A 21,126-nucleotide genomic window follows, 5' to 3' on the forward strand; every position below is an offset into this window, starting at 1 on the left:
CTCGGCTACCCCTCATTCAGCTCCGTCGTGGATTCTAACTGACGTCTGTCCAGTTAGCGAAGTGGTTGCTCGCTCAGGAGAAGGTATTAGAGAGCCTGGCGCCACGGCAGGTTGCTGGCGAATAGGGAAAGTCGTCGCCCAGCGTGAAGTGATCTTGCTTCGGCTGCTGAAGTATTCTCCATCACACTCTGAATTCTACGATGATCCTTGATGACCAATCCGCGATGTACCCCCGTCAGTAGTCGTGTGATCGGTTGATCCCCTCCCTAACACCTGGTACGTTTGAACAGCCTTAGATGCCTCTGTGTTGAAGAGGTATGTGGATCCAAAGAGGACCTGTGGTGTGGTGTTGTGAGGAGACAGCCAGTTTCTCCATCAGTAGACGGAAGGTGGCGGGCAGCCAGAGGTTCACCAGCTGGACACCATCGTCTCAAGTGCATTGTCGGCTAATTCATAGACTGTGCTGTAGTTTATAGGACACAGATCCACTACAGTATCATAATCATGGAATCACGACCTAGCGAATATGCTCGTCTTACTGCATTTAGTTTTCTTTCGTAGTCTTCTTTCCTGCTGTATGCGTATTCCCACTGAGCATATGGTGTGGTAACATGTTGACTACCTAACCCATTTGGGATATACTGGCGTACTTCCTGATTCCGCCTCTGCCTGTGGTATGACTTAATTTTCCTGTGGTAATTTTTATGAGTTGTAATAAAAAATTTTAATTTCCTACCCCTGTGCTGTAACACCAGGCTCTGCATGTGTATGCAAGAGCAAGAAACGCTATTGGAAGGACCCTCCTCCAGGAACTTCCCTTTGCTTTACAGAGTGTGGATGATGGCACATGTGGACAACGTCATTGACCAGAATGTCATTGCATCATGGGTTAAAGCCGACTAGTCGCCTTAGTGGCTAACATGTGGAACTACTATTTGGAAAAATTAGGGTCAGAATCCGCATCTGGACAATATAATTCAAGTACTCTGCAAATTCTCAATGACCAGTTTTCCTTAAAAATTTTGAGTCCATTTATCTACTCCATTCTCCTACCATCGGCAGATGCTTTGTTTGTTATCTGGGAGGGCGTCTCTGAGGCAGAACATTGAGAGTAAAAGTTTATCCCTAACCTATGAAAGTTCTAATTTGACTGTACGTCATCATACTTGTTTAACACATTTGCTTCCTATGCTACTTAGATTTACTACAATCACTAACTCTTTACATAATCGGTTCAATAGATTTTCTGATTCTGTATAGAATCAGTTCAGTTTTTACTCTTCTGGAAAGCTCTGAACACAACTACTGCAAAATGGTCACCTTTTCTTGTTGACACTTCTTGATGAATGAAAACCCTGTTAGAAGCTGGGAAGGTTGTGCGGTTATGAATATGCGCAATAATTTGCTACACTGTCTGCATCTGTCTCCACGTAGGCGTCTGAAAAGACGTGCAACAACTTGCAGCTACTGCATCAACACATTTTTCCTACAGCTACACCACAAAGTCTGTCTGAATTGACTGCACACTGACAAACAAATATTCAAGCACCTATATGACTGCATGCAACCGACACGTTAACAACACACAGCAGTATTCCTTCTGTGTCTGCTTTGTGTACTTCTGATGCACTGACTGACTTACAGTTGGATGCTAGTGTTTGCAATAGTGCCTCTCTTTGCTGCTGTGAAATTAGTGTGCGTACTAGGAGGAGTTTGCACTAATGCATGTCTGGTATTGTGAAATGGATATGCACCAACAACGGATTTGCTGATTTGTTTGTAGTTGGCTGATAATCCCTGTGTCCGGAAATATTTGCAACATTGTCTCTTCATTTACTATTAAAAACAGTCTTGATCATGATTTATTTATCAAGGTGACCGGTTTTGACCACTACTGTGGTCATCTTCAGTACTACAAGTTGTATACAAACCTTTAATTAGAGGGCTACATACATTAAAGAAAATACATAAAGTTATAAAGCTATAAAACGATGATTTACCATTGAGTAGGAACCTCTTTCTGTTGGAGAATCACTACTGGAGAAACCAGTGCACGTCTTACTATACATAATGGAGGCTCCGCCCACTTCTGACGGCATGACGTCATTACTAACCAATGAGTTATGAGTCGAATAACAATTTAAAATTTCTTAGTTAAAAGAACATTGTCAGTAATTAAAAATAAATACACACAAAACTTAGCTTATTAAACAGCTATTGTCAATTAAGAAGCGTTAAAAATATTTAAATATGTAGGATAAATGAACTTCGGTTTGGCAGTACATGGGTTGCCCTCTCAATGCCTGTTAGTGAACTATTTGGAACCACTGAATGCCATGGTGAAGTTGGACGCCGTTCCAAAGATGAGGCAGCAGGTTTCTTTCCACTGAAGTTGTTGTGAAGTCGAACTTCATAGACAATGTTTCATATATATGGACAACTACTTCGTATCGTATTTGTGCAGCATGTAGTATACATGTCAGCTCAAGATTATTACAGCCCACTCATTGAAAATCGTTTCAATAAAGACATATTGCTGCTCAATAATACATCGTCTGACGTGATAGTCTTCGCCATTCCACTTTCGCAACAACTTCGTTAGAAAGAAGCCTGCTGCCACATCTTTGCACTGGCGTTTATCCTCACCATGGCAACCACTAGTTCGCCTATCGACTTTACAACAACTTCAGGGGAAAGAAGCTTGCTGCCTCATCTTTGGAACGGCGTCCAACTTCACCATGGCAACCAGTGGTTCCAAATAGTTCACTAACAGGCCTTGAGAGGGCAACCCATGTACTGCCAAACCGAAGTTCATTTATCCTACATATTCAAATATTTTTAACGCTTCTTAGTTGACAATAGCTGTTTAGTAAGTTAAGTTTTGTGTGTATTTATTTTTAATTCTTGACAATGTTCTTTTAACTAAGAAATTTTAAATTGTTATTCGACTTATAAGTCATTGGTTAGTAATGACATCATGCCGTCAGAAGTAGGCGGAGTCTCCATTATATATAGTAAGACGTGCACTGGTTTCTCCAGTAGTGATTCTGCAACAGAAAGAGGTTCCTACTCAATGGTAATTCATCGTTTTATAACTTTATGTATTTTCTTTAATGTATGTAGCCCTCTAATTAAAGGTTTGTATACAACTTGTAGGTCTGAAGATGACCACAGTAGTGGTCAAAATCGGTCACCTTGATAAATAAATTGTGATCAAGACTGTTTTTAATAGTAAATATTTGTAAGACATTGATCACTGCCACTCCCGTACTGTATTCATAAGTAATTGTCTCTTCATGCTGCTGTGAAATGAATATGCACTGTGAACAGAATCGCTGGGTTACAAGCTATCAACTACAATCACTGTGTGCACAAATGTTTGCAATTGTGCTTCAGTGTGGTGCTGTGGAATGGCTATTCACTGACACTGGAATTTCTGGCTGCGATCCCTGTGTTACCAATGGTTTGCAATATTGGCTCTCTGTGCTGTTTGACAGAGACGTTGCTGCCTTATTTACAATTTACTGTATCGCTGTGTTACCAAGGTTTCATTGCACTCTCTGCTATTATGGAATGAGGATGCACTGACAGGTGAATTCCTGAGATGAAGCCGTTATGAGCAGCTGCCATGTTAGTACCTGTGTAAAATCCCACACCACCACATTTCTGTGAACTGGAAACTGAGCTAAGCTATGAATCGCATGCTGGTTCAGATTCTCTTCCTCCCCTCTACAATTAGGTTTTCTACAGTTTCACAGAATCGTTCAAGCTCAATACCAGGATGCCTCTTGAGAAAGGGCGTGGCTGACCTCCTTCCCCATGGCTCCCAAATTCAAGCTTCATCTCCAATCTATACCTGATTAGACTGGGAGGGTCGTTGCACTTTAAATTACACCATACACACATTCCTGGATGCTTAATGGATGGAACTGCTTCTAGTGATTGTTCAGCAATCGTGTAACCATACAACAACGGGTTTTCATCGTATTTATATGCAATAAATTACATCTGTTAATGTTCAGTGTCAAGTGCCAATCTCTGCTCCAACCATCGATCCTCTGCAGGCCTTCCTCAGTTGCTTTCCAATTTTAGACAGCTAAAATTTCTCTATGTGCAGTCTCATCATCTGCAGAGAGCACCATGGACTCTCCAACGGTATTCAATAGGTTATTTACATGTAGTGTGAACAATAATGGTCCCAAAGCACTCCCTTTCAGTATGCCCAAAGCTACTTTCACATCTGAAGATATCTCCATTAAGAATAAAACACCGTGTTCCATTTGCTTGGAGCTCCTCAATGTCATCCCAAAACTGTTCTTTACACCACAATTCGATTCTCCAGTAAAACCTAACCTTGCTTCCTACTTATGGACTGAGCCTGTGTGTGATTACATGGCACTTCCACGTTTGCAGTCCCTTGCAGCTGTTGCATCTGCCTGCTTCTGAGAGCTGACGTTACAGTCGTGTGGTCGGACCAGAGACTGTCAGGAGCCTGTGCATCGCTGCCTGTACCCAGCCTGTGGTTTGCAGCTTGCGGCATTAAGCTTTGCTAACGCTTGCACTAGCTAGCCTGTTGTCGTTAGTAGCTGCTGATGGCACTTGGGTTTCAGTACAGAAGGAATATGTTTCCAGGAGCCAGTCAGGTGCCAGTATCCGAATCCACCAATCAGAGCCAGGAGGACCTCTGCCTGACACAGGGATGCATCCAAGCAGGTTAGTACTTGTGCTCTCTTCAGCATCTACCTACAGATGTAAATGTGCCCAGAAAAAAACAGGAAAGTACCTGGCGACAAAAGTGACCTCATCACATAGTAGATGCAACGTTTGTGAGGAGAAAGAGCATGTGAGAGTGACATTGTGACAGAAAGAAGGGAAATTTCTTGTGTGTGTGTGCAGGGGGTGGGGGGGTGGGATGGGCGGGGGTGACAGACAGAGGCAGAGAAAGCTTGTGTTTGTGTGAAGGACAGGTAGTTTTGTGTGTGTGTGTGTGTGTGTGTGTGTGTGTGTGTGTGTGTGTGTGTGTGTGACAGACACAGAAAGACAGCATTACATCACAAAACTACAGGGTTATTACAAATGATTGAAGCGATTTCACAGCTCTACAATAACTTTATTATTTGAGATATTTTCACAATGCTTTTTACACACATACAAAAACTCAAAAAGTTTCTTTTAGGCATTCACAAATGTTCGATATGTGCCCCTTTAGTGATTTGGCAGACATCAAGCCGATAATCAAGTTCCTCCCACACTCGGCGCAGCATGTCCCCATCAATGAGTTCGAAAGCATCGTTGATGCGAGCTCGCAGTTCTGGCACGTTTCTTGGTAGAGGAGGTTTAAACACTGAATCTTTCACATAACCCCACAGAAAGAAATCGCATGGGGTTAAGTCGGGAGAGCGTGGAGGCCATGCCATGAATTGCTGATCATGATCTCCACCACGACCGATCCACCGGTTTTCCAATGCCCTGTTTAAGAAATGCCGAACATCATGATGGAAGTGCGGTGGAGCACCATCCTATGGTACGTTTAGCTCCCTGCTTGCTTTATTCGTCGACTTCTGCGGGCTACGCTTGAAACTTGCCCGCACGCGTTCAACCGTTTCTTCGCTCACTGCAGGCCGACCCGTTGATTTCCCCTTACAGAGGCATCCAGAAGCTTTAAACTGCGCATACCATGGCTGAATGGAGTTAGCAGTTGGTGGATCTTTGTTGAACTTCGTCCTGAAGTGTCGTTGCACTGTTATGACTGACTGATGTGAGTGCATTTCAAGCACGACATACGCTTTCTCGGCCCCTGTCGCCATTTTGTCTCACTGCGCTCTCGAGCGCTCTGGCGGCAGAAACCTGAAGTGCGGCTTCAGCCGAACAAAACTTTATGAGTTTTTCTACATATCTGTAGTGTGTCGTGACCATATGTCAATGAATGGAGCTACAGTGAATTTATGAAATCGCTTCAATCATTTGTAATAGCCCTGTATATACAGAATTACAAGTGCGTGTTGGAAGCAATGCTTTGAATTTCTCATGTGAAAACCCTAAAAGGCAAACGTTATTAGCATTCAGCCCCTTTATTCTTCACTGCTACATATTTATCTCTCAGCATAGTCACCCTCCCGATGAACACATCTCTCCCAATGAGAGACCAGTCTGTTGATTCTGTCACTGTAGAATGTTTGATTTTGTTGACAGAGCCACAACCTCACGTCTGCTTGCATCACTTTGTAACTATCAAAATAAAGTCCTAGGACATTCCCTTTACATTTTGAAAGCAGATGGTAAATCTGATTGAGCCAAGACAGGATTGTATGGGGAACGACCAATGACAGTGGGCCCAAGGTGTCGCAGTGCTCGTATGTGGTCTGACACTCACTATCTGAAGGAGAGGGTGCTGCACGTGTGGACGACCTGAAGGAGAGAGCGTTGCACGTGTGAACGAGCTGCTAGAATTCGGAAATCGATTGCTGCGCCCTGTTTCTCACGCACCTGCGTAGTTATATCACACACCGCCATGTTGCACGCTACGGCTTGGAGACCTCTAGCGACAGAGGGCTTCAAATATGCAGACATGAAGGACAGAGATGTAGAATGTCAGTAACGTTTGTTTAATTTAAAAAGCTTTAACGGTTTTCATGTAAGAAATTCTGAGGCATTACTTTTCATCACTCCCTCGCACATGCCACAGAAACTTTTTTGGTGTGTGTCCAAGCAATCTCCACAGACAAAGGCAACTGTCAAATGATAATCTTCCATGAACAGGACTAGCAGTGAAAAATAAGGCCTTACCTGTGGTTACGATATAGACATATAAAGTACCAGTGAGTATTTTGATACAATGTAGAACAGGCATAAAGACACTTCACTAATTATTAAATAGTGTAATATTTACATGTGGTATGTTTCCCCTCAGGGAAATGGCCATCTTTAGAACTATTACTGCTCCAGTCAGGAGTTCTGCCTGCAAGGTCAGTGAGTGATTTCTGGTGTGGTGTTTGCCCGGACAGCGTCTGAGGTGCTGAGCAAACTGGACCCATCGGCGGACCCCTGTGATGACTTCTACCAGTACGCGTGTGGCAACTATGTGCGCACCACCAACATACCGGATGACAAGTCGTCGGTGGACACCATCTCAGCTCTCACCGACCACCTGCTGGAGAAGCTGCGCAACGCCATAGAAGAGGAGCTGACCGAAGCTGTCGTCCCACGGAGCCTGCAGCTGGCGCGCGACTTCTACAGGGCCTGCATGAACAAGCGTGAGTACTCGTGCTCCAGACTCTGGCAGGAGACACCTGCTACCTGAGCGAGAGCGCTGTGGGTCAGTAACCTGCGCTTGCTGCTGCAGTGTTTCCATTTCGCGTGTGAGTACGGCTACTTGCCTGTAACACCATGATCAGCGAACACTGCGTAGCGGATCTGTCAGTCTGATGTGGTCCAAGTTACCTTCCACTGCTGTTCTTCAAATACAGTCGCCTGTCTGTTTTGTTCTAGCGGTCTGGCTACTCTATACCACGGCCAAGTGTAAAGTTATTCTTCTCGACTTCTTCTCCTGGCTGGGTGATCCTGTAAGAGAGCGTCTCGCTATTTCCAGCTACTAAATGATGAACAGGTCTTCAACGACAATCTGCTGTATTGCTTCAACTATTTATATCAGTTGTGAAGACAGATCCAATAAATAACTCAGAGTTTCAAACACATCATGCAGCATACAAATACACCGAATTCAACTTGTGATCTAAGATTTACATTCTTTATTTGTCTTGAGTGTTTATATTGCAGTATGTCTGTCTACTCTAAGGTGTTCATGACAACTTCAAGTGACGTCACCAAGGCATAAACGTGCACCTCCAGCAGGTGCTAGCGCGCCTTGCCCTGCTGTGTTACGCCACTGCAGGGGCCGCATCTGCATGGACTGCACATCGGGATAGATGCACAGTGAGTTTTTGCCAGTCCATAAATTGTTGATAAAAGACACGTCCATTCTCCGCCAGCGTGAGCGTCTGCAGTGGAACATTGGTCATTCTCACTAATAACCCACGTTACACTACACTACTCTCCTACGAGGGTGACCTTTTAGGTTTGAACATGAGCTAGCACTGGTCTCCCAGCCCCTCGCGGAAGTTACTTACCACCAGACTGCAAGTTGTGTACGTTCCGCAAGTAGTACTTGCTACTCAGGTATGGCGGTCGTCTTTCAAGGTTACAAGTCTGAATGAGTGTGAGCACTCGTCCCCAGACCCTACAGAATGCTATCTAATGCTAGCCTCGAGCACTGTTATGTCTCCCACATACAGTGTTACTCAAAAGAATGGCAAATTTTCGAATGTGTTGCGGCAGTGCTGCAAGGTAGGTGGCCGCCGAATGACGCATACATTGATCAGCCAGAACATTATGACCATAGTACAGCTGTGTCTTAACACACAGTGCACCGAACGCTCCTAACAATGGGCCTCTGCAGCCGAAGACCTGTGCATGTACCAGTGGTAACACCACGACATCGGCAACTAAGACTCAAATGGGCGCGTCACCATCAGCACTGGACGTTGGCGCAGTGGCAGAGCACTGTACGGTCTGATGAGTTCACATACGTTCTTTATCATGCCGATGGGATGGGACGATTCCGTCGTCTTCCAGGCCAACAGCTCCTTGACACCCGTACTTCGTGATGGAGAGAATCTGGCAGCGTCCTCATTATGCTTCTGTAGCATTCATGTGGGCATCCATGTGTCCAGTGGAGCTCTGGTAAGGCACCAAGTACACTGGTTGCAGCCCATGTACATCCCTTTATGACAATCATGTTTCCCGACAACAATGGCATTTTTCAACAAGACAATGCGCCACGTCACAAAGCAAGATGTGTATTGGAGTGGTTTAGGGAACACGGTTACGAGATCCAGTTGATGTGCTGGTCTCCAACTCGCCAGCTATGAACTCCATTGAACACATGTGGGAAGTGACTGAACGTGGCGTCAGAGTTCGTCGTCACCTCCCCGGAACTTACGGGAATTATGTGACTAGTGTGTGCTGATGTGTTACAAACTCCCTTCAGCGATCCACCTAGGCGTCATAGCTTCCATGCCACGACGCATCTCAGCTGTTACCCGCGCCATAGGCGGACATACCGGCTGTCAGGTAGGTGGCCACGATGTTCTGGCCGGTCAGTGTAGAATGCTGCTCACAGTAAAGAGTAGAAATGGAACAGTGGAACTAGGTGCAGCACGCCATTATGGCAAAATCCTATTACACGAATGTATGAATGGAGGCGTCATTTTAACACCGGTCAGCGTGATCGTGTTTTTTTGGGGATGAAATCAGCACCTGTGTCCGTAATTCTGAAGCCACGGGTTCTACACTGAAGAAGCAGTCTGCAGGGATACTCCAAATACATATGGGAGACAATATTGAGCAAGAACCCAAAGTGCTCTCTTCGACGTCACACAGTCTGTCAACAGTTGTATCCTTCGACTGTTCAGTACACACTGAAAGTGAATTTAAAGTTCCATTGCTACAAGTTGCATGGAATTTTCTGTACTGTAAATCGACGTAAATAAATATGTGTAAACTAATTGTGAATTGTGTTGATGCATTAGCCTCCATTCCAAAATTTGCCGTTTTTTGAGTCACCCTCTACTATTTGCTACACTGGCTACTCACACTGAGGTTACGAGGTCGATGTACCTGTAGAGAAATTAGTAGTGCAAGGTAATTCTGATACGTGCTGTTGACAACTGTGCAGAGTTTCAGCCACCTGCCACATACAGCGCAAGTTTTAGGTAAACACGAATGGCGACTCGTTTGGAAAACTGGCCCGGCGAAGAAATCCGCTCAGTTATTCGATAACTGTGGCCGAAACATTTTGCGCGTCTGAGATCCAGTGGCAGCGGGTAGGGGTTTACGGAAAGATTGTTATTTCTCGTCAGTGGAAAGATGTCGGAAGTCTGCGGCCAGTAGAGGAAATGTCACCGGCGAGGACCGCTGTAGGCGACCCAGCACGGCTTCTACAGATTTTGACACAGCTCGCGTCAAGCAACTTTCGCCTTTTTCCGTATTTGAAGGATGAAAACTCATCCCATGAAATGACAATCCCCTAAACCGATGTGGAGATAATGTCGAAAAACAAGCTGCCGTATTTACTATGAGTTGGCATCATTGGCTGTACGAGATATAAGGCTTTTTCAACTCAGTTTCTGGTCGTCCCTTGCATATAAGTTAACCACCGCTGAAATACACTGCTGGAAAAATATCGCAGCACCAAGAAGGAGTTGATAGTCGTGTTTCTACATCTGAAAAATGCATCTGTTCAAATTTCGCAATAGTCGCATGACAGTGGGTCTAGTAGTATCACTAGCAGGATGCAAAACAGTTTGCATCCTCTCACGGCCGTGAGAGCTACTTACCTTTGAGACTGGACGAGGTCAGTTGATGTTAGTGAAAAAAGTTTTTAAGATGACAAAGACGCCATGATCAACACATCACTGAATTTAAATGAGGTCGTGCAAGAGGGCTACGAGGAGCTGGATGTTCCTTCTGTGACATTGCAGAAAGTCTTGGCAGGAATGTCGCCAGTGTACATGACTTCTGGTAGCGATGGTCACGAGAATGTACAGTCGCAAGACAACCATGCTCCGGATTGCCATGTGGCACTACCAAGGGAGAAGAACTTCGTGTCCAGAGTATATCTCTGGCGCATCGTACTGCATCTACAATAACAATTTCAGCAGCAGTTGCTACCACAATGACACAAAAAACTGTTACAAAGGAGTTGTTTCGAGGACAGGTCCGAGCACGGTAACCTGTCATCTTGCAATGTAACCTTAGCAAGTGAACGAGTGAAATCCCGCACTCCCGTTAATCTACATTAATCGTTGTTGGGTGCTGCGATTTTTTTCTGTCAGTATATATATTTCCAAAAGCACTGGTTTGTGTTTGAGAAGAGTGTAATTTACAGCGAAATGTCATCATCAGATACAAACATCAAGAGAAATTTTCTTTAACGATTAGCTGAGTGCTCGGAGTTTTCCAGGTAAATATGTAATCCTTCCGCACTCTCTGTCCACAGTCTTGTCCCTCTTCCTATCTATCTCATCCTCCCCTTCTCACGCTCCATATACTCATACCACCTCTGTCCATCTGGTCTTTATCCTCTGTCCATCTCCTCCTCTACCCCTGTAAGTGAATCTCTTTCTTCATCTGCTCCTCACGACCTTCTAAGTCCATATCCTCCTCTTTCCTTTCTCTGTCCATCGTCTGCTCTCACCTCTCTCTGTCCACCTCTTCCTCCTACCTTTCACTCATTTCCTACACATCCTCACTCTGCCCAGCTGCTTCTCTCCCTTTTCTATGTCCATCTCTTCTTCTCCCCCTTCTGCCTCAACGTTATTGTCCCTCCTTCAAAAGGAGGTAGTTCGTTCTTACCCGTAAACTATTTCTCTCCACATAGTAAGTAATGTGTATCCATGTTCGGTTGGAATTGGTCCAAGGATTTAGGAGGAGCTTCCTACCCGCAGCTTTGGCAGCGTACGCTCATGTCGCTCATATTTCACATACATTCAGCAAATTTCACACACAGTTTTACTCGTGAGTTTCACCCTGCGGTTTCATTTTCATCCACCTCAATATTTCTTACGTTATATCCCAGAACTATCTTTCTCACAATAGCATGATTTCGTAAGCACATTCAACGGCGTAAGTAAATATTGCCTGAAAAATGTTTCGTGAATACAGTTTATAGTAAAGAAGTAATAAATCACAACGTAATGCTTGATGCCGCGGTTTTACTGTATGAACAGTGGAACTGTGGTAAAGGATGCAGTTTTTTTTCCGTTTCAACATCTTGTGGGGTTGTGAGTGAGATAACGTAGCGCAATGGTTTGAAATTTTGAGAAAAATTTGTTCGAAATACCTAAGTGTTCTTATTTGAGCCGTCTCGAATTCCTCTCCTGTGCCAACAGTAGCAATTGCAATTTATGTCCTCAATTATTTGCTGGGTGTATTCTAATCTCTGTTTGTCTCTACAGTTTTTAACTACTCCAAGTCTCCTTCCAGTACCGTGCTACTTATTCCCTGATGTCTTAACAGATGTCCTACCATCCTGTCCCTTCATGTTGGCGTTTTCCGTATATTCCTTCTCTCACTAATTCTCTGGAGAACCTCCTCATTCCTTATCCTATCAGCCCACCTAATTTCCAACGTAACATCACATCTCAAATGCTTTGATGCTCTTCTTTTTTGGCTTTCCCACAGTCCTTGTTCCACTACCACATGATGCTTTGATGCGAAGGTACACTCTCACTAATTTTGTCCGCAACGTAAGACCTGTTTTTGGTGCTAGTAGGCTCCTCTTAGCCATTCTCAAGTACTGAATGAATATAGTCTGATATTCACACATTTCATAGGTAGGTGATTTTTATCTCCATAAAGAATCTTTCCTGCTATAAGATAGGCCGAAATCTGGTCAGTGGTTAACGAGGAGATGTGGATCCTACATAGATACTCAGATTTTTGTAGTACATATGAATTGCTCATGACTTTCCTTACATTCTCTCACTCTTTTAAATTTAGTAGAACTGACTAATCACCTAAAACTATCTCCTTTAGTTTAGTCTGCCTTTCTTCAGTTACATTAATTTGTTTTCTTACTATAAAGAACCCTGACTCATGTTCATTCCTCATTTCTTGCTTAATGCGTACTGCTTGGTCGTCAGGTCTATGCATTGGGTATTCCCAAACATCTGCCATGCAGTCTCGCTTCAATTGAAAGTCAACTTCCACAGAGAAGATATATGCAAATTCAACTTTCAGATTGCAGACAATACCAGACAGGATCCACACTATAGCAAACATATGTGAAAACACCTCTTTTTTAACACATCCAGTCGAGAGAACGTGAGTACACACAAAAACCTTACTTCATTCAAATATTACCACTAAACGTCAGCTCATTAAAAAGTGTAATACCATGTCTTCATACTCCCCCTAGCCACTAAAAAAAAATTTTTACCTACTAAACTAACTGACTGAACTTGTAATTCACTTGTGCTATTTTATAGTAGTCAAACAGATGATGATAACTGTCAACTAGTTGACACACACTCTTTTCAAAAGTACAAGAACATTCTGTGATGTATTCCAATATAACTCCTAATACCGGAGCTGCAACTGAATGTTGCAGATGTGCTAGAGTACATATATTGCATATTCATAGAGGAGTCAAGACATATACTGAAACATTAAAGTGCGACAATCTAATATTCAAGTCACAGCAGCACTACCAAGAAATATTTCAGCCACCCGTCCCTTGACACAACAAATCAAAGTAGAATTTAAAATGCATTGTATGTCAAAGAAATTCATGTATGTTAAATGATATTGTTAATCAGGCCCCTGGCAAGGTAATCCTAACAGAAAGCCAGGATAGCCAATGTGAGTAATCACACATCACTGACAATACGAAATAAAATGTATTAATTCACTTAGTTGTAAAGCGTCAAAACCACTGAACTTGTCCAGAAGCAATTCAGAACTTACAATGAGTTTCCACGAAAATTAAATCTTGTCCTATCGTAGCTGTCCAGCAAGTAAACAAACAAAAACAAAAAAAGTGGAAAAAATTATCTCCACAAATTTGAAATCACAGATGAAAATTTCTTCCCACAGTATATTCAATGTTAATAAATGCTGGAAAACACACCAGATTCCTTGTTTCATCGGATCACGTCACAAGACATCAAATGACACTAGAAGAGTGTTACAGTACTACTACATCAATTCGAACTTTACAAATCCAAATTCAAAGATACGCTGAGCTGATTCATTACCTACATCAATGGTTCCAACATTCGTAAGACGATTACCCATAAGCGCAGTGAGATATTAGCTATTGTCCCACTCTCTACCCTTCGATCTCCCCCTTCCCCCGCTCTCTCGCTTCCCGCGCCCGGGTTCCCGGGTTCGATTCCCGGTGGGGTCAGGGATTTTCTCTGCCTCGTGATGACTGGGTGTTGTGTGATGTCCTTCGGTTAGTTAGGTTTAAGTAGTTCTAAGTTCTAGGGGACTGATGACCATATATGTTAAGTCCCATAGTGCTCAGAGCCATTTGAACCAACCTTCTCCCGTTCTCACATTTCCACTAGCGCCTAACGAAACTTCAGAATGAAAAATAATTTGATTTGAACACTTTTATTTTTAAAATGACAAAAGGTAAATGATATATAGTTCCTCTAAGTATTTTATTGAACCATAAACCGACGAGTGAAATAGTTGATACTCTTAATGTCTAACAAACTTTCTTTATGAAGCAGGAAGCAGTTCTCAGTGCATCGCGATTGCTGTCTAAAACCCGTTATCATAAAATAAAGGTTACTATCCACGCTGAGGGTAGACACTTGCTACATAACATGCTTCTTTTGCATCACTTCTCTTCCGAGTGACAATTGCTTCACCTACACTCCACATCAGGACTCAAAGCAGACCAACTTAAAATGTCCACACTAAGCTTACTGCATGTAAATCATTTGCTTGAAGGACTCCTCACTTCTGAATTGGCAGATACTGGAAGACTACAAGCTGTCAGTGCTCTGTGTCTGAACACCGCGAATGATGATGATGATGATGATAGTACAGCGAGAATCGTTAAAACTGAACACAGCTCCAGAGCCCGACGCAGTGGCTGTCAGATTCTATATTGAATTTGCGGCTGAGTTACACCCTGTTTTGACAACAATCTGTCATAGATTCCTTGAACAAAACACCGTGCCCAGTTCTGGGAGAAAAGCACAGGTCACACCAGTCTACAAGAAGGGCAGTAGAAGTGATCCACAAAACTACCGTCCAGTATCCTTGATATCGATTTGCTGTAGAATCTCAGAACATATTCTGAGCTCAAATGTAATGAGGCATCTCGAATAGAATGACGTACCCAGTGTAACCGAGCCTAGATTCCGAAGATATCGATCATGTGAAACTCAACCTGCGTTTTTCTCATATGATATACTGAAAGCTTAGAATCAAGGCAGGCAGGTGGATACAGTATTTCTCGATTTCCGAAAAGAATTTGACTCAGTTTCTGATGGCAGCGCCGACGCACTCGTCCACCCGCTGTGGTACTCGAAGGTGTGTCCACGATAGGTTCCTCGCCCCCTGGCGCAGTTGTAAGACCGGTTACTGCTGCTATAGTAGCAGATTATAAAGATTTGAGTGAGGTTGAAGGAGGTGTTACAGTCGGCGCACGAGCGGTGGGAAACAGCATCTCCGTGGTAGCGATGAGTGTACCGTGAATAACAGGAATGATGCAAAACATCAGATCTCCGACATCACTAGGGCCGAGAAAAGATCCTGCAGGAACAAGACCAACAACGCCTGAAGAGAATCATTCAGTTCTGCGCTATCAACAGATGTCAGCGTACGAACCATTTACCGAAACACCATCGATATTGGCTTTTGGAGCCGAAGGTCCACTCGTGTACCCTTGATGACTGCACGACACAAAGCTTTACTCCTCACCTGGGCTCGTGAACACCGAAATTGGATGGTTGATGGCTGGAGACGTGTTGCCTGGTATAACGAGTCTCGTTTCAAATTGTACCGAGCGTAAGGACGTGTACGGGTGTGAAGACACCCTCATGAATCCATGGTCCCTGTATGTCAGCAGTGGACTGTTCAAGGCGGTAGAGGCTTTGTAATGGTGTGAGGCGTGCGTTCTCGTAGTGATATGGGACCCCTGATACGTCTATATCTGACTCTGACATGTGACACGTAGGTAAGCGTCCTGTCTGATCATCTGCATCCATTCGTGTCCATTGTGCATTCTGACGGACTTGATCAATTCCAGTAGGACAATGCGACACCCCGCACGTCCAGGATTGCTACAGAGTGGCTCCATGAACTCTGTTCTGAGTTTAAATACTTCTGCTGGCCACCAATCTCCCCAGACTTGAACATTATTGAGCATATTTCAGATGCAACGTGCTGTTCCGAAGAGGTCTTCATCCCCTCGTACTCTTGCGAATTTATGGACAGCCTTGCAAGATGAATGGTGTCACTACTTCACACATTAGTCGAGTCCATGCCACGTCGTGTAGTGGCACTTCTGCGTGCGCTCGCGGACCCTACACTATACTTGACAGGTGTACCAGTTTATTTGGCTCTGCGGTGTTATTCGAGGGATAAACACTCAAGTCTGTCGTCTTCACCACTACTCGAGGCTTAGCGAACACAGCTGCGGACAGCTGCGGCGCAACATGAAGCTCAGCCAGATACACCGCAGACGACTGACGACGGTCAATCGTGATCTTTTCATACAGTCGGCTTTTGAAAATTCGTAGATAGTGGATATCTGTGGAAAGTAATCAACATATCATGTTAAAAGTCAAAATGTATGACATAATTACGGGTTTACATCATGTGACAAAGCATTGTGTCATTATTAAACTATTTCATTATGTTTTAGACAGTTGCATAATGCTTTGTCTCAATGCTCATGCGCAAGTTAAGTGATTCAGCTTGAGCTTGGCCGGGTGATAAGGAAGTACCGAACTCATTCGCTCTCCTACGCTTTCTTCCTCACACGTTAGTACATATCTCGAAATTCAACACTGACACAGCCATCTGTATTGCTAAAAATTTTATTTAATAAATCTGGAATCTTCTCTGAGGGGTGGCTACCTCATTACACCTTTCAATACAATTTAAATGAATGAGGTTGTTTGCAGAATGTGGGTCTCGAGTGAACACACGTGCGGGTGTGAAAATCATAGAAGGTTAATTTAAACAAAAACCAGGAGTAGGGTGAAAACCGGCTTATAAAAATCGCAGTTATGCTGAAACGCAATATAATCACCAATGTTGTGGCGCGAGATAACATATTTCATGTGTAAATACAATTCAATGGACCATACGCCTCTGCATTACCGTGGGAGACAATGGACAAAAGCAAATAGCCACATATTAGAACTGATGCCTCAAACATGGTTTTACGAGTGAAAGAACAATGAGGTAAGCTAAAACTTGGGTGACTGAAGAACGATTAGATACTGATCAGCATACTCAAAGCGAAAACAAACACCCAAGATTCCTCACGGTAGTCGCCACTGCAAAATGTATCACAGACAGAAACCTAATTGCCCATTATTAGAAAAGCCACATAATGTCCTGTCACTTAGATACAGCGTAACTATGCAAAGGCGGCAGCGATCTCACGATGTTACAGAACGAGGTCAGATGAGTGAGTCCATTTCACTATCACAAGTCAATGTACATATACTACAATGACAGAAAGAAAAATCCCCGTACCAAGGAAGAGTTGTACGAGACAAACGAAAGTTTACAGGCGTGTCTCCACACCTCAGAGGCGACGCCTATTGAGATTTCGCGCCAGCCGAATAAGAGTGGCGTTAGTAGCGCCACTGCGGGGACGCAAATCAGGTTTTCTTTTTATACTCGCTGTAACGGTCGTGATTAAATGTCAGTCAAGAATGCCTTTGAGACGATGAATAAGCCATGATCAACAGGTAACCGAACTTGAACGGCGTCGTGTAGTGGGGCTACCAGAAACTTGATGTTACTTCTACGCTACTGCAGAAAGACTCGGCAGAAATGTGGCCACTGTAGACGATTGCTGGCAGCAGTAGTGGCGAGAGAGTACAGACTGGCCTCTGGAGGGCCACGTGGCACTACCGACAGGGAGGACCGTCGTGTTCAGCGTATGGCTCTGGGGCATCTTACACCAACGGCATTCGAACAGCGTTTTACACCACAGTGAGATAACGAACTGCTACAAATTGAGTTCTTCGAGAACAACTCCGAGCCCGACGCCCTGTTGGGGGCATTCCACTGACCCCAAACCACGGTCATCTGCAAATTCATTGGACTCATTGGATAGTAGACTGGAGGTATGTTGTGTTTTATGCTGAAAGCCCGTTTTGCCTCGGTGCCGATGGTCCTGTGCGCTACTTAGGGCCTGCCACCAGTCTGTCTGCTCGCTAGACACACTGGACCTACACCAGCTGCTATGGTCTGGGGTGCGATTTCTTACGACAGCAGGAGCTTTCTCGTAGTGCACCCATACAAGACGTGCAGACCCCACATTTCACACTTAGGCGTCCACTTCTAGCCTTGAAGCGCGTTTCACATGGTTGCAGTGATCAATAGCAGGACCTCTGCTCGAGGATCAGTTGTGCACTCATCAGAAAAAATGACTTTCCCCCAATCGACATCTTCCTACGAACTGTAGTCTATCCACTACCTGTTCGCCGGACAAAGGTTCTTTGAAACGAACACTGCAGGACCTGTTTGCACGATCCTTTAATCTTATGAGAGCAGTTCTCGATAGGGCCAGGAAATATGAGCCTCTCCCTAGTTCCCAGTTGACTGACAAATGAGCATTGTGGGCCGCCCTGACCAATTCTTCATCCTGTCTCCATGTAGAGACTCGTGACCTTCTGGGTATTGGGCGTCTCGCTACCGCACCGTTATCTCTAAATGTAATCCATTTCCTTGCTGTGGAAGCATCAAACACGATAACGACGTCCTACCCCAGATGAACCAACACCGTTTTTAAAGAGAGCAATTTTTCGCTCGCGAACATCCAAATCAGCCATTTTGAAGCAGACCTATAACGTACGCCAATCGGCTGATATGTTTCTCTTAGCTGAAAACTACATAGACACCAGGTGGTGGTCGAAGTAATTAGAAATACGTACATCCATTTTCAATATTTTTACTATGAACATTGGTCTATTTAGAAATTAGCCTACTATAAAATGGAATCTTCTGAAACAATTTGGAACTTAGAAAAGCCTACAACTGCACAATTTGCAGCGAATTAAGATTTAAAATAAGGGAAAAGACAACTGACTACAGTAAGGTTGGAGCGCTCGTCTTTTATGTTCGTAAACTGTTAACCTATTCACTTTTCATTCATTTATTTATTTACTTGATCTCATTTTGTTCGTTACTGTTCTTTGCATTTATGTGGGGCGGACGTCACATGACACCAGTTCAAGTTCATCGTTTATCCATGCACTCCGTTTCTTTTATTATTATTATTATTATTATTATTATTATTAGACAGGGCAGCTAAGCCCGTGACCGAACGCGCTGAGCTATGGTGCCGTCTATGCACTAAGCCAATGAAAAGGCGTGAAACACTCGCCGTTGAAGTAATCCTACCGACATGGGGTTCTTATATTTCAACCATGTCTACGTGCGCGAATAATGATTTTCCAAAGAAATGATATGACGAGTTAAACTGCTATGAATCTCGACGTATACTGTAGCCAAACTGTAATACTGCTTCTGTTTGACGATGTAAACACCAAACTGAAGCTCCAAAGGCCGCTACAGTTCTGAACAGTGACACTTGTGAACTCGGGCATGCACAATACTCTGTACTTTGGACTGTAAAGTGTTGCGGCCGGGCAGTCTTTTCTCCTCTCATTGCACGACGCAGACCAGCACGGCAGTCATCGCGGTGGCGGGAAGACGAGTGTGTCCCTGTCTGGCGGCTCGAGGCCTCGTGCAACGAATTATACCGTCCAGCTGTTGGCAGGCTCCAGTAAAGGCTCGAACAACCCGTCAAGACAAACCGTGCAGTTTCCCCGCAGTGATGTACTACACCAGCAGACAGACAGCTAACTGCAGATGTTTTGAGACAGAAAAGTGACTGTTGTCACATGCGTGAATATGCGGCACGAAATGTGCAGCTGCTTTTCAAAATGCGAGGCTTACAACCCACAGATCTGTGTGTTGGCCTTACAAGGACCCGTCAGGTCGCTTCGTTACTGGTGACTGGAATCTTGGGTCATTCGCCGCACTGTACCTACAAGCTACGTACCTTTTTACCTGTCAGTTAACTGTACCAACCGTGACGACAGTTAAAGATCAGTGTAGTGTAACATGGGTTATTCGTAAGCATAACCTACACTAGGTGGAAAAGTACCCCAAACACACGTTTTTCGTATTAAGTGCATTGTGCTGCCACCTACTGCCAGGTACTCCATGTCAGCGACCTCAGTAGTCATTAGACATCGTGAGAGAGCAGAATGGGACGCTCTGCGGAACTGAGCTTCGAACGTGGTCAGGTGATTGGGTGTCTCTTGTGTCATACGTCTGTAGGCGAGATTTCATGGTTGAGCGGCTGCTCATACGCGACACATCACGCCGAAAAATGCCAAACGACGCCTCGCTTGGTGAAAGGAGAGCAAACATTGGACGATTGTACATTGGAAAAACGTTTTGTGGAATGACGAATCACGAATGTGGCGATCCGATGGCAGGGGGTGGGTATGGCGAATGCCTGGCGAACGTCATTGCCAGCGTGTGTAGTGCCAACAGTAAAGTTCGGAAAGTTGGGTGGTGGTAGTGTTATGGTGTGGTCGTGTTTTTTATGGAGGGGTCTTGCACCCCTTGTTGTTTTGCGTGGCACTATACAGCGCAGACCTGTGTTGATCTTTTAAGCACCTTTTTGCTTCCCATTGTTGACGAGCAATTTGGGGATTGCGACTGCATCTTTCAACACGATCGAGCACCTGTTCATAATGCATGGCCTGTGACGGAGTGATTACACGACAATAACGTCCTTGTAATGGACTGGCCTGTGCAGAGTCCTGACCTGAATTCTATAAAACACCTTTGGGATGTTTTGCAACGCCGAGCCTGGCCTCACCGACGGACATCGATACCTCTCCTCAGTGCAGCACTCCATGAAGAATAGGCTGCCATTCCCCAAGAAACTTTCCAGCACCTGAATGAACGTATGTCTGCGAGAGCGGAAGCTGTCATCAAGGCTAAGGGTGGGCCAACACCTTACTGAATTCCAATGTTACCGATGGAGGGCGCCACGAACTTGTAAGTCATTTTCAGCCAGGTGTCCAGATACTTTTGATCACATAGTGTATGTTTCACTAAAGGCACTCACGCTGGCGAAAGATGGTCGTGTCTTTTATAAACATTTTATGTAATGGGAAAATTTCACTGTGCATACCCCGTTCTGTGCTCTGTGCGGTTGTTACCTATCCACTGACGTAACACTGCAGGGGCGAGTCGCGGTGTGGTGACTGCAGTAGCTGCAGCTGCACATTTATGCCTTTGCGGCGAACCTTCAAGGTGTCATGGAGACCCTAGAGAAAACAG

The 21,126-nt window shown here is 44.4% G+C and overlaps 2 protein-coding genes across 4 annotated transcripts in view; one reads left to right on the forward strand and one right to left on the reverse strand.

The window, feature by feature from the left end:
- Nucleotides 1-21,126, reverse strand: part of LOC126427022 (zinc finger protein 99-like) — a 458,738-nt gene that overhangs the window by 159,388 nt on the left and 278,224 nt on the right. The window lies entirely within an intron of this gene.
- LOC126427021 (neprilysin-2-like) overlaps nt 1-21,126 on the forward strand; it is a 266,242-nt gene that overhangs the window by 128,341 nt on the left and 116,775 nt on the right. For all 3 annotated transcript variants that reach the window (XM_050089185.1, XM_050089183.1, XM_050089184.1), the window contains 2 exons: nt 4,633-4,713; nt 7,005-7,253. In XM_050089185.1, the coding sequence (XP_049945142.1) occupies nt 4,633-4,713; nt 7,005-7,253 (330 nt within the window). The remainder of the gene's footprint in view (nt 1-4,632; nt 4,714-7,004; nt 7,254-21,126) is intronic.

This window comes from Schistocerca serialis, chromosome 11, assembly GCF_023864345.2.
Source record: "Schistocerca serialis cubense isolate TAMUIC-IGC-003099 chromosome 11, iqSchSeri2.2, whole genome shotgun sequence".
Taxonomy (NCBI): domain Eukaryota; kingdom Metazoa; phylum Arthropoda; class Insecta; order Orthoptera; family Acrididae; genus Schistocerca; species Schistocerca serialis.